Source organism: Chenopodium album, chromosome 21, assembly GCF_948465745.1.
Source record: "Chenopodium album chromosome 21, dcCheAlbu1.1, whole genome shotgun sequence".
NCBI lineage: Eukaryota > Viridiplantae > Streptophyta > Magnoliopsida > Caryophyllales > Amaranthaceae > Chenopodium > Chenopodium album.
Window position 1 is genome coordinate 6914231 of NC_137854.1, and position 13090 is coordinate 6927320.

Consider the following 13090-nt stretch of genomic DNA (forward strand, 5'->3'; position numbering starts at 1 on the left):
TAATAATAATGGATAAAGTTGCTTCTTAATTTAAAAAAACCAACTATATGAGGAGTGCTAAGGAATTAATGATTGTAGTATGAATTGACTAGGAATGAATAAGAAAAGCATTTAGATGCTCTTGCATTGGAATCAATCTTTTTTTTTTTTTTTTTTTTTTTTTTTTTGAGGAAATTCTTTGTGTTTGTTTTACTACAAGGAAATACAAAAAAAAAAAAAAAAAATCATGTTTAAGGCTATTTAAAAAAAAAAAAAAAAAGCAGCTTTATACATCGTGCAAAAGTATATCTTTTATTTAAAGTATTACAAAGTACAATGTTTAATCTAGAGGAAGCAAAATTCGAGATGGGTCTCTTACATTGCAATTTTACAAGTACATGTTTTTCGTTTATATGGAGACATAAATTCGATTAACCATTAAAGTAAAATATTTTAGAACTTTTAAAAACAATTTTTCCTTGGCTAACCTTGAATTTTATTGGGTAATGGGTGGACCTTGGCTCAAGGATCCACCCATGATGATAGTAATGTTCATTTTTAAAAATTTACTTTAGTATAAGGCATCTAATGCATAAGCAATGTTTTTCTAAAGCCTATTAATCTATAAGTTGAAATATATGACATGTATAAGACTAGTAGCAGTATAGTGTTTTCACTATACATATTCGGTGAAATACGAGCTTGTCCTAATGGAGTTTCGTTATGCATAGAGAATTGTAGACAAAGGGCAAGAGTGTAATTACACATAAATGCATATTCTGAATTTAAGTAGTACCATTGGGTATTAATATTACCATTGGATGATCAAAGAGTACCATTGAACATTCAGTGGTACAATATATGTTTGTAGTGGTACTATATATGCATTGAGTGGTACTAACTATAAGTAGAAATAGTATCACTAAATAGACAATGATATTATATAAGTTATCAACGGTACATTTAAAAATGGTCTCACTTACCTATCTCTCTCCTCCTTTCTATATCTTTCATGTACTTTTTAATATTTTTATATTTGTTATGCATTTGCAAATGCATAACAAAACCACATAAGTACTTCCTCGTGAAATACAATTGCAAAATTATCATTCCTCATTTATCTGTATTTGCAACTATATTACAGATAGTAAAAACTTTTTTTTTTTTTGAAGGAGCAGCGCTAGGTAGTATTAATCACGGGACAAAGAGTCCATAAGTACATAAGAGAAACTTCGTTGGGACAATGATTCTCCCAAACTTGCTCCGTACCGAGAAGAACTACCCTAGCTAGATGATGAAAATTGAAAAACAAAGTTACCATCTCTTTTTACATGAGACCACAAAACAGACTTAAAATAAGTATCGTACTTGACACAATTTTACTAATATCTCCCAAAATTGAGTCTAAATCAACACAGTATGAGACACCTTTCGAGAGTCGGTTTTAAATATTTACTACACTGCTACAAAAAGTAAAAAACTTCTTTGCTCTCTAATAGAGCATTTTACAGAAATCAGTTTTAATGTGTAAAAAGAATATAAATAAATTTTAAATATTAAGTCACTCATAATAAAATCCAATAAAAATGAAGGACTATAAAAGAAATCGAACTCAGAGTCCCTGAAAAGCTCTTCTTCAACTCTCAACTCCCGAGTTTGGGACATCAAAACCTCGTTTCAGAAAAAACAAACACAAAATATACGAGGAGAGAGAAACTTAGAGTAAATTTCAACAACCAAAAACTCCTTAATTTCAATAAATTATTTGTTTATCAATCTTCTTGACCTAATTCTTCCCTCAAATTCAGCAAATAAATTCATCTTGAAAGCAGAGAATTTTTTCCCAGAAATCCAAATTCACAAATTCAGCATTTCAAACGGGGTTTTATTTGTGCTGGGTTTATCCCAGGGTCACTCTGAAGTCAAATTGATTCAGAGTGTTAAACCCTAGAAATATTTCATCAGATTTTTCTGAGAATTTTTTAGGGTTTTTCCCTAAATTATTTTCCCGCCATGAGTCCAATTCAGAATTTTGAGCAGCATTCTAATCTTCTCATCGACCATGACCTTCGTAATTTCTCTAATCTTCTTATATAGTTTTTAATTGCTTTTGATTTTGGTATAATTTGCTTGCTTAATTGATTTGTTGTTGTGTTTTTGGAGTTTTCATTATATTTAATAATGTCAGTTGAAGCTATTGGAGTATTTGATTGAATTATGTACTCGATTTTCTTATGTGCCATTTCTGTTTGGGATGTTTCGTGTGCCGGGGTTGCGGTAGGAGATCGAACTGATTAAAGAGCTGTATATCACTGTGCTTTTAGAGTTCATTTTTGCTATGATATTGATATGGTTATAATTCGTTTTAAGTATTACCTTGTGCATTGTCCCCGCCCCTCGAAAATAGGGTTGTGGTATGGAATTGATAGGAATCTGTATAGTTATTGTAGGTTTACATTTTGTTTGTGCTATGATTTATTTTTATGTTATTCAAAAGAGACCAACTTGATTTTTTCTCCTTTTGTTTTGTGGGATCATGATAGCAATACAAACAAGACTACAAATGGCGATGGAGGTACGGGATAGTCTAGAGATAGCACACACGGCTGAGTACTTGAATTTCTTAAAATATTACTTTCGGGCGTTCTCGGTGATTCTTCTTCAGATAACAAAGCCACAATTCACTGATAACCCTGAACATAAGCTCCGTAACATTGTGGTTGAGATTTTAAACCGTTTGCCGCATAGTGAAGTTCTTCGACCCTTTGTTCAGGACTTGTTAAAGGTTGCAATGCAAGTGCTCACTACTGACAATGAAGAAAATGGATTGATCTGTATTCGAATTATTTTTGACTTGCTTAGGAATTTCCGTCCTACACTCGAGGCTGAAGTACAGCCGTTTCTTGACTTTGTGTGTAAAATATACCATAATTTTAGTTTGACAGTGAGCCATTTCTTTGATAACGGGGGTGCAATGGTAGCCGTTCCCCCTGTTGGCACACCTGGAGGTGGAGATGATATTAAGCCAATGGATACATCTGATCAGTTGACACCTTCCAGCAGTAGCGGGCTTAGTGGTGCTGCTACTGGCTATCATGGATCTGGCCAGCTAAATCCCAGCACAAGGTCATTTAAAATTGTTACTGAGAGTCCGTTGGTGGTCATGTTTTTGTTCCAATTATATAGTCGGCTTGTTCAGACTAATATCCCTAATTTGCTGCCACTGATGGTGGGGGCTATCTCTGTTCCTGGTCCCGAGAAGGTGCCTCCCCATATGAAGACTCAATTTATCGAATTAAAGGGCGCACAAGTTAAGGTAAGCTATCCATATTTAATGCACTTGAAAAGCTTTATGGTATTGTTTTCCTTGCCACTCTCAGCTGTTTTGACATTTGATGATTGTTGGTCCCCTTTCTAACTTGCAGTGAAGTTGATTTTTAAGATGCAATAAATGGAATATTATTGATGGTGAATTTGGTGATAGATATTTCATTTCATGCAATTGCTTGTTTTTTTGGAACTAGGGTTATGGTACTTTGGAGTCATGATAATTCTGTGCGAACAGTCACATTTCGAAAACAGTTTAACTGAATCAATAGTTCATGTAACTTGCTTATTAAAGTAGTGTTTTGTAACATTAATCATTAGTCAGTGTTAACTACACTAGATGAGGCATTAACGACTGCACGTGTTGTCAAATTGGGCTGTATTTCTGCTAAAAATACTCTGTATTAAATATCATATTTATATTCACATTTGTTTTGTGTAAAGTTTTGGGATGTAAACAATAGAATTAGAAAGAGATCAATTTGCTTAGGAAGTTCCTTTCAGGGTTATGAAATGTCTGCTTAGAAAAGCATGAAATTCCTGTAGTGCAAAAGGCTACTAGATTGTGTTGATGACTAATTGTGTTGATGACTAATAAGGAATACTCTGAAAAAGATATCCCTTACGGAAAAAAGGCAGAGTAAAATGATCAAGCCCACAGGATGATAGAACACCTTATCAGTGAGAGCTATAAATAAAAACAAAAACCTTAAGATAAAGAATCATTTATGATCTTATTTACATAATCCAGAAAAAGGAGAGCTTAACACTCTGAAGTGACAAAGCTGTTTCCTCAAGAAACAGTCAATTTTCTTACAGTCTTACATCCTCATTGACCAATGAAATAATAAATGAACAAGCTTCCAGACTTTAACTTTTCATTTATCCTTCTATCTTCTTTGAAACCTGTGGCTATGTGTCTACATTTGACATTACTTGGTTGTGAAACAAATCGTAAATCAATATAGACCCCAATGACACAGAGAGAACTTCCAGAATGCAAAAAGGTAGGTACTCAATCCCTAGGAGCCCTTCCATTTGGGATTTTAAAGCTGGAAAGGTGTCTTCAGTGTGCAGATAGGAACTGGAGTTTGTATCAAAAAAAAAAAAAAAAAAAAAAGGAACTGGAGTTTGTTTGCTAGTGCTACTTTTTCATCATGTCACTGCCTATAGAAGTTTAAAATTTGCATAAAGATTTTAGACTGAGGGTGGTTCAAGGAGAAACTGTGTTTTCTTCTGTGCTGTTAATTTTGGGCCATATTTTATGGCATGTTGTTTTACAAATATGGCATATTGTTTTACAAATACTTAAGAGTGCGCTATTCCAAACAAACAGAATTTGCTTGTTAATAGGATAGACTGTGTTAAAACACTTTTAGGTCTTCAACCTCTCAACTTTGCCATGTTTTTAAAATTTGAAGAACACAGGTAGTTTAGATGGTTTTGAAAGGTTAAGAGGAATAGTAAAGCTGACTAGTAGATCCGCGTTTCATTTCTTAAATTCATTAAAGCCTAGCTCCTTTTTTAGTGAGAGATGTTTAGAAATTAGAATCTCTCATTTCACCATGAATAACAAGACAAGATGCCAGAAGTAATGTCAACCCTACTACTCAAGAATCACTTAACTAAACAAGTAATCCCTTGAATAGGAATAAAATTTTGAACTTTACGTTTCATGCAAATCGATGTAATGAGTTGTCCCTTAATATGACACTTTTGACAAATCCTTAAAGCATTATCATGACAGCAATTGTGATTGCAATCTGTATCCCTCAATGGATCCTAGACTGCAACTATTTTCTATCAAGGGACATCTCTTCTATATTAGCTAGAACAATACGTATTAATCAACATTCTTTCTTGATATGTCTTTATTTTCCGCAATCTATTGTAGAGATCTTCTCTCGTTGTCTTACCAGAGCATGGATGCTGCAATGTACATAGAAATATTCCTGACGACACGTATCTTCTCATAACACTGATAACAGCCTTTAACTATCTATCACTGGTAGATTTAAGCTAATTTTGAAAAATATGTAAAACTATTTTCATTTTGAACAGATATGTAAAACTATTTTTTTTGCTATTGAAATAGGTAACTTATGTAACATGGCTTATATACGTATAAAATTTTGTAATAAATAATTTTATTTGTTCAAAAAAAAAAAAAAAAAAGTTAAATACTGTTAGTATTGGGATTGTTTTGAGAAGATACCTCCAATGTTGGAATGTTATTTGCTAATTCAAAGTTGGGTTTATGTTTCTACGACTAGCAAAAGTTAGGTTAATTCCTTTGTACTCCCTCCGTTCTTTTTTGCTCTACTCACTTTCCATTATACTCCTCTTTTTTTTTTTTTTTTTTTTTTTTTTTTTTTTTTTTTTTTTTTTTTTTTTTAATGTTCTACTCACTTTGCTTTATTCTATTTATGAACTCCTTCAAGCCCACAATAATTACGCCTTTCCATACTTTCTCTCTCTCTCTCTTACTTTATTCACTTTTTCCTTTCACAAACCCACCTTTTTACATTTTCTCTCTTACTTTATCTTGCACCCACTCACATTCTTAACAATTTCTTAAATTGTGTATCTATAGTAAGTGAGTAGAACATAAAAAAACGGAGGTAGTATATCTTTTCAAAAAAATGATAGAAAAGGAATATGGATATTCCTAGAAGTAAGCTCTATCTGTTAGCAAGAAAAGAATGCATGAAGCATTGTGTGAGTGGATAATTTGTATATATTGCCCCTGTTTGATTCTTGGCAAATTTTAACTTGCCTTACATGGTATGAGTTGTTTATAGAGATGGTAATGTCTTTTTCCATGGCTGCAGACTGTTTCTTTTTTGACATACCTCCTGAAGAGTTTTGCTGACTATATCAGGCAATATGAGGAGAGCATTTGTAAAAGTATTGTTAATTTGCTTGTTACTTGTTCTGACTCTGTCTCCATTCGGAAGGTGTGTGCTCTAATCTTTATATTGTCATTTGTAATTCAATTCTTTGTTTCCCTTTTTTAATCTTTTCAAGTTGAATGTAATTGTGCATTGCTATGCAGGAATTACTAGTAGCCCTGAAACATGTTCTTGGAACAGATTTTAAAAGGGGTTTGTTTCCTTTGATCGACACATTGTTGGAAGAGAGGTATTATTTGAACCAAGTATTTTATGGCTTTACTTACTAATACAGTCGGGTTATTTCATTGACATCATATTATGTAATTTTTGTTCTTCATACATAAAGAATGTGTTGTTCACCCATATAAGACCATTGCTTAGCTGTTTTTTTCCTATTTATATAATAAGTCTATCTTCTGTTTGTGCTTTCTTAGGGTTCTTGTTGGGACTGGACGGGCCTGTTATGAAACATTGAGGCCACTGGCTTATAGCTTACTTGCAGAGATAGTACATCACGTTCGAGGAGATCTCTCCCTGCCACAGGTCTCTGTTTTCGAGCTGAATTGATGCCATATTTGTCTTTTTGTTGAGATGAGTTGATTAATGTTTATTGTTTATGCGTTTGTTCCTGGGTTTGAATATTATTGAAGTTGCTGCTCTTTCCTGCTGGAAGGGAAGTTTCTTACTGCAGCATTTAGTTGGATTTTTTGCATGATATGCAGTCCTGTGCTTGTAGTTGCTGTTGTTATCTCTGTTGGCAGTTTTTTTGGTTGATACAACTTTAGTTGCTATAAGTGATACTTTTCCATGTTTTTTTTTATTGTCCTTTTATAACTGAATTGATAGTAAAGCCAGGGGAATACACACTGTGCCCTAGCTAAAAAAGGGTGATTAAAAAGGAACTGGTTAACAGTGTTAAGTCTGCTAATTATTTATCACTTCTCTGTGGGATATTCTTATATTGAACATTCTAGATGTTTTAAAACCAGTAATAGACGGGCTTTCTAAAAAAATCAAATGCATTTTCTCCTAATGGGGCTGACAACAGAAGGTAAAACTTTGCAACAGAAGGATCTACTTCACAAAGTTATGGACACTACCTTTGTATGGGCGCTGCCCTTGATTGCTTCCCTTTCCTTTTAATCCTTTTGGCTATATCCAAGAGGGTTGCGAGTGAGGCTTATAAATAATTAGTGTATGAAGTTACTACAATCTATTATGAAATGAATTAAGGGGGTGTTTGGTTCGCAAACTGGTATGGGGTTGGAATCAAGAATGAAATCATAGTGGTAGCGGTTTGGAACTTGATTCTCAATACCATATTTTTGGTATGAGTATGGAATGCATTTTATTTTCTTTTATTTGATATCTAAAAGTATGGGAATGAGCCAAATCCACCTCCCCCCTAGGTAGGTATGGGTTTGAAACTCTTAAGCTCATAAAACAAACATAATGTATGGGTTTAACCCATTCTAAATCCATACCTTATACCTAAATTATGCAAATTAAACACCCCCTAAATGACTAGATTTCAAGCTTTGTCCCCAGCAGTTGACACCAAGAGTAAGAAGTTTCTAGTAGTAGAGAGAATAGAAGCATGGGACTTTGGGGCCTTAATTGACAGAGGTTTATGGTCAATTGGTGATACTTATTTATGCTCATTGCCAATAAACATCTCCCAATGCCTCTAAAGAGCCACTCTCCATATCAGGTTAAACTAAGTAATCTATGCTCAGTATGCTGCAATGTCTTTAGTTAGAGGTGACTGCATTGTGTTTACTTTTGTTAGCTTCATTTGTTCATATTTTCTGCATGTTTATTAAATTTCATGAAGTCAGCATGTTCACACTTTCCTTCCTCATGCGCACGCATGCGCACAAAATGAAGAGATATTTCACACAGGTGTAGGAAGTATGATATTTATATCTTTCACCAATTTTGGTTGTTGACATTAGTGTGGTTTCCATGCAGCTGTCACGTATCATATACTTGTTCTCGAGCAACATGCATGATGCCTCGCTAACATTGAGTATTCACACCACATGTGCTCGCCTGATGCTAAATCTGGTGTGTATGATGTCTTATGTTAAGGGCAATTGGGCTAGCTGTTGGATGATTTGTGTATCTCCTTTGTCAGACATGTGGTTTATCACATATTTTCATTCTTGTGGATTTTAGGTTGAACCAATTTATGAAAAGGGGGTTGATCAAACGTCAATGGATGAAGCACGGATATTGCTGGTGTGTATTTGTAATTTTGGATTAATTTATTGGTTTGCTGTACATAACTTAATTTTAACGCTTTATTTTATTTTTTGCCATATTGCCGCCTTTTCCTCCTTTTGTTCATTAGATTGGTATCTATCAGCAACTAGTGAATTACTTGTGTCTTGGTGGTTCAATTTTGCAGCTTTATTACGTATCAGGGTCATCTTGTTGCTGTATATGCTGTGAATTATCTTAGAATTTTATGTTAAATTTGTCTTATATATTTCACAAGTTCACACCAGCTTTCGGGGGATATGTTATATTGTCTTTTCAGGTCCGGATATTGGATTCTTTTGTTGGGAAGTTTAGTACTTTCAAGCACACAATTCCCCAGGTAAATAATGCTGTTAACCCTCTGTATTATTATAATTTGTAAATACAATTGTGGCTTGTTGTTTGTCTTGGTACCTTTGTCTGCATGCCTGCTATAGCACATTGTACTTTAGATGATCTACATAAAATAGAATTTTTTAATTATTGTATATAGCTAGTGGACTTTAAAGGCATCCCTTTCCTTTTCTTTTGTCTCGTTGGCTAATAACAGAGTGCTGAAATGAAATAATACTTCAAGATTTTGTTTTGTTTTGTTTTTTTTTTTTTTTTTTTTTGAAAGAGGTGGGGTGTTGGACGAGGGTGTTTAGGGATTAGTGAATGCTGGTTTACCCTAATTTCTTTTCTCTGGAGTGTACAGGCGGATGAAATTAGTTCTGTTTTTCCTCATTTTATCCTTAGTTGAGTTGTCACCTTTGGGAGTTGGGAAATATGAGTTAAATTAGTTTGTAAAGTGTTTGCTATTATTGAACACCATGTGTTCCCTTCTAGGACACGTTATCTCATGCCACATGGTGCAATGGACTAAATAAATTTCCACTTGTACTCTGGCAGTGGTTTATGTTGCTAAACTTTTGCTTGAGATTTTTTGCTCAAAGCTATATTCTAAATTCCTTTACATTGAGTATTGAGGCCTTTGAGGGCTTGAGGCAATTACACTAGATTTAAGTTTCTTTGTTGGCATTTGTAACCTATATTATTAATATTATTATTATTATTTTTTTTTTCCATTTTTGCGGGGAAAGGGTGGTGCGGTAATATATTGTGATGATGTACTTGATTATTTGAAGAATTTTTTGTTAACCATTAAACCTTGAAGTATTAATAGATGTTATACATTATCCATGCCTCCAGTTAGTTTGGTACTCCCATCAGATGTTGCTGGGGTCTGTTGATGTATGCATGCTTACTTGTAATTAGCAAAGGTTACTAGAGAAAGTGTACTGAAGGGTGTTATATTAATTGCTCTGTTGACTAAGTTCTGCTGTTAAGGTTGGGCCGGAGTAAAAGTATGTAGATTATGTATATGATGTATTTCTAGGTCTATTATGGATGGTTTGATTCATACAAAAAAAAAAAAAAATGTTTGTCAAACTAATGTGGTGTCAGAAATATGCTCTCAGATTTTAACAGACCGTATGATTATTGGGATGAGCAGAATTTCTAAACTAAATCTTTTGAAGTTCCTGCTAATAGTGTGACATTTATACTGTAAGATCTAGCAATCTACTGATTGCCAACTGGGAAGTGGATACTATATTTGTAATGAATTCATAATCAAACTCCTCTTAGCCTATGAATCTTATGCCCTTGTTAATTTTTTATTTGTATATTTGGTAAATCTAAATATTCTTAATGCCGTTTTTAACTTTATTGATTCTTTATTCATGGGTTATAGCTGCTCGAGGAGGGTGAGGAAGGAAAAGATCGAGCTTCATTGAGGTCTAGGTTGGAGCTTCCAGTCCAGGTTATTTCTGACATAAATAATTTTTTGTTTGATTAAGGTTGATTGACTTATCTATTGGAATGAAATGATTTTTGTACTGTTCACTCTATATAAATCTTTTGGTACTCACTGGAACCTGTGTTAACTATTACACATAAAAAACCAGGGCAATTCAGGAATTGAAATCGTGTTAGGTTCGTCATTTTTACTCTTATTCACAAAATCATCTTTTCAGCTACTAATAAGATCAAAATCTGAGCTAACCTCTTTTAGGTTATTGATCACCGCACAATGCTGCTAGTCCTGCTCTTACATTAGCTCATGGGGTCCACAATTTTGTCTCAATTAAAAACATTTTCAGGATTGGTTTATTAGCTGAGTTGTTATCTTTGCCAAGTTGTTGAAAGGGGGTTGGTTCTTCTTCTGAGTAGTCCTAACATTTAATCTGGTTGCAGGCTGTATTAAACTTGCAAGTGCCGACTGAACATGCCAAGGAAGTCAATGATTGTCGACATCTGGTCAAGACCTTAATTATGGGTAATCTGTCATTTCAAATTTGTCTGCTATATTATAGACTTCCCAGTTGCTCTAAGAAGAGCTCATTTCTGTGTGTGCAGGAATGAAGACTATTTTTTGGACAATTACTCATGTTCACACTCCTCATATGCAGGTTTTCTGATTTCTTGAAACAATGTGAAAGTTGTGTAATGTCTCTACCTGCATCTGATGGATTGTTACTTGTTTTCTGATATAAATTTTCAGGCTTCAGCTGTTCATGGGGTGCATCAACAAATGTTGCCAACAAATGGTTTGCCTGCATTCAAAGGCTTGAGGGAAGATGAGGTATTAATATGAAATTTTGAGTTATTGTACTGATTGAGATCAACTTGGTCTGATGTTTTGTTTTTTCTTTCTTTCTGTTGGTAGGTATGGAAAGCCTGTGGTGTTCTAAAAAGTGGTGTGCATTGCCTGGTTATATTTAAGGATACTGATGATGAAAAGGAAATGCTTGGGCACTTTTCCCAAACTTTAGCTATTTTGGAACCTCGAGATCTGATGGATATGTTCTCACTTTGCTTGCCTGAGCTTTTTGAATGCATGACCTCGAACAATCAGCTAGTTCATATATTTTTAACGTTGCTGCAAACAGCCAAGGTTTTCCGTCCATTTTCAGATGTTCTGATCAATTTTCTTGTTAGCAGTAAGCTTGATGTTTTGAAACAACCAGATTCCCCTGCTGCAAAATTAGTCCTGCACCTCTTTCATTTATTGTTTGCAGCTGTTGCAAAATATCCTTCAGAGTCAGAACGTATTTTATTGCCTCATGTTCCTGTTATTATTGAAGTGTGCATGAAAAACACCACTGAAGTTGAGAGGCCTATTGGGTATCTACAGCTGCTTCGAACAATGTTTCGTGCACTTGCTGGTGGAAAATTTGAACTTATATTGCGAGACTTGATTCCTTTACTACAACCTTGTCTGAATATGTTACTTGCCATGCTCGAGGGACCTGCTGGAGAGGACATGAGGGAACTTCTATTGGAATTGTGCTTAACTTTGCCTGCACGTTTAAGTTCTTTGTTGCCGTTCCTTCCCCGTCTTATGAAGCCATTGGTTTTATGCTTGAAAGCAACTGATGAACTTGTCAGTTTGGGGCTGAGGACTCTAGAATTCTGGATAGACAGCTTAAATCCTGACTTTCTTGAGCCCAGTATGGCAAATGTTATGTCGGAAGTAATCTTGGCCTTGTGGTCTCATTTAAGACCTGCGCCATACCCTTGGGGTGGAAAGTGTTTGCAACTTCTTGGGAAGTTAGGTGGACGTAATAGACGTTTTCTGAAAGAGCCACTGGCACTGGAATGCAAGGAAAATCCAGAGCATGGGATTCGTGTGATTCTTACCTTTGAGCCAGGAACCCCATTCTTGGTGCCTTTAGATCGCTGCATAAACCTTGCTATAGCTACTGTCATGCAAAAAAATGGACATGTAGAATCGTTCTATAGAAAGCAGGCCTTAAAGTTTCTTCACGTGTGCCTATCAGCTCAGCTGAATCTGCCTGGAAACATTTCTGATGAGGGTTTTACTCTGGACAAGCTGTCAAAAATGTTATCATCTGGTGATTTGTCCTGGCGAAGATGTGAAACTTCAGATGTCAAGGTTAGTTTCTTTGTTAGTGTTCATATTGCTTACAATCATCATTTATTTGCAAAACCAGCTCAGTGTCAGAAATTAGGATTTTATTTTCTAATTCTGCTTTTTATTTTTATTCAACAATAGATGTTCACTTGTCTCTGCATTCCCCTCAGCATCCTGATATTTTTGTTTAAACATACCCTCTCCTCTCAAAGACCTTATCTTAGTACTCTTATTTGTTTTTTTAAGGCATAAAGAACTTGCAAGTGTTGATTGTGAAAATTCTGTGTACCTCAACCTCATTGATTTTATGAAGTCCTGTGAACAGTTTTATTTCATTATGTTGTATATTTAGGGGGATGGGGATGGGGTGTGAGAGTTGCTACAATCCTTAGTCTATCTTCTTTGGGTAGAATATCGGCTTGTTTAGGGCTTGTTTGGCATCATTTTTGGCATCAGTTTTCTGTTTTTTTCAAAACTAAAAACCAAAAACAGGAAACAAGAAAAAGGAGTTTCCACTTTTTTGTTGCCAGGTTTCAAAAATATTATGATTTTAATAAGTTTATATAATTTTTGATTCATTATGTGGCATATATCATATACTTTCATATAACAAAAAACCAAAAAACAGAAAACCACAGCAATGCCAAACGAACCCTTATTTATTTGTTTTATTTTTATTTTATTTTAATTTTTATTATTTTTGGAAGAT

The 13090-nt window shown here is 34.5% G+C and overlaps 1 protein-coding gene across 1 annotated transcript in view; it reads left to right on the forward strand.

Moving 5' to 3' along the window:
• The first annotated feature begins 1607 nt into the window (after nucleotides 1-1607).
• Nucleotides 1608-13090, forward strand: part of LOC145601467 (uncharacterized) — a 29887-nt gene continuing 18404 nt past the window's right edge. Inside the window, exons 1-13 of the mRNA XM_081657487.1 lie at nucleotides 1608-2050; nucleotides 2523-3295; nucleotides 6138-6263; nucleotides 6362-6447; nucleotides 6635-6743; nucleotides 8172-8267; nucleotides 8379-8441; nucleotides 8743-8802; nucleotides 10198-10266; nucleotides 10701-10782; nucleotides 10863-10915; nucleotides 11008-11088; nucleotides 11173-12402. Of these exons, the coding sequence (XP_081513613.1) occupies nucleotides 1993-2050; nucleotides 2523-3295; nucleotides 6138-6263; nucleotides 6362-6447; nucleotides 6635-6743; nucleotides 8172-8267; nucleotides 8379-8441; nucleotides 8743-8802; nucleotides 10198-10266; nucleotides 10701-10782; nucleotides 10863-10915; nucleotides 11008-11088; nucleotides 11173-12402 (2886 nt within the window). The 5' untranslated portion in view covers nucleotides 1608-1992. The remainder of the gene's footprint in view (nucleotides 2051-2522; nucleotides 3296-6137; nucleotides 6264-6361; nucleotides 6448-6634; nucleotides 6744-8171; nucleotides 8268-8378; nucleotides 8442-8742; nucleotides 8803-10197; nucleotides 10267-10700; nucleotides 10783-10862; nucleotides 10916-11007; nucleotides 11089-11172; nucleotides 12403-13090) is intronic.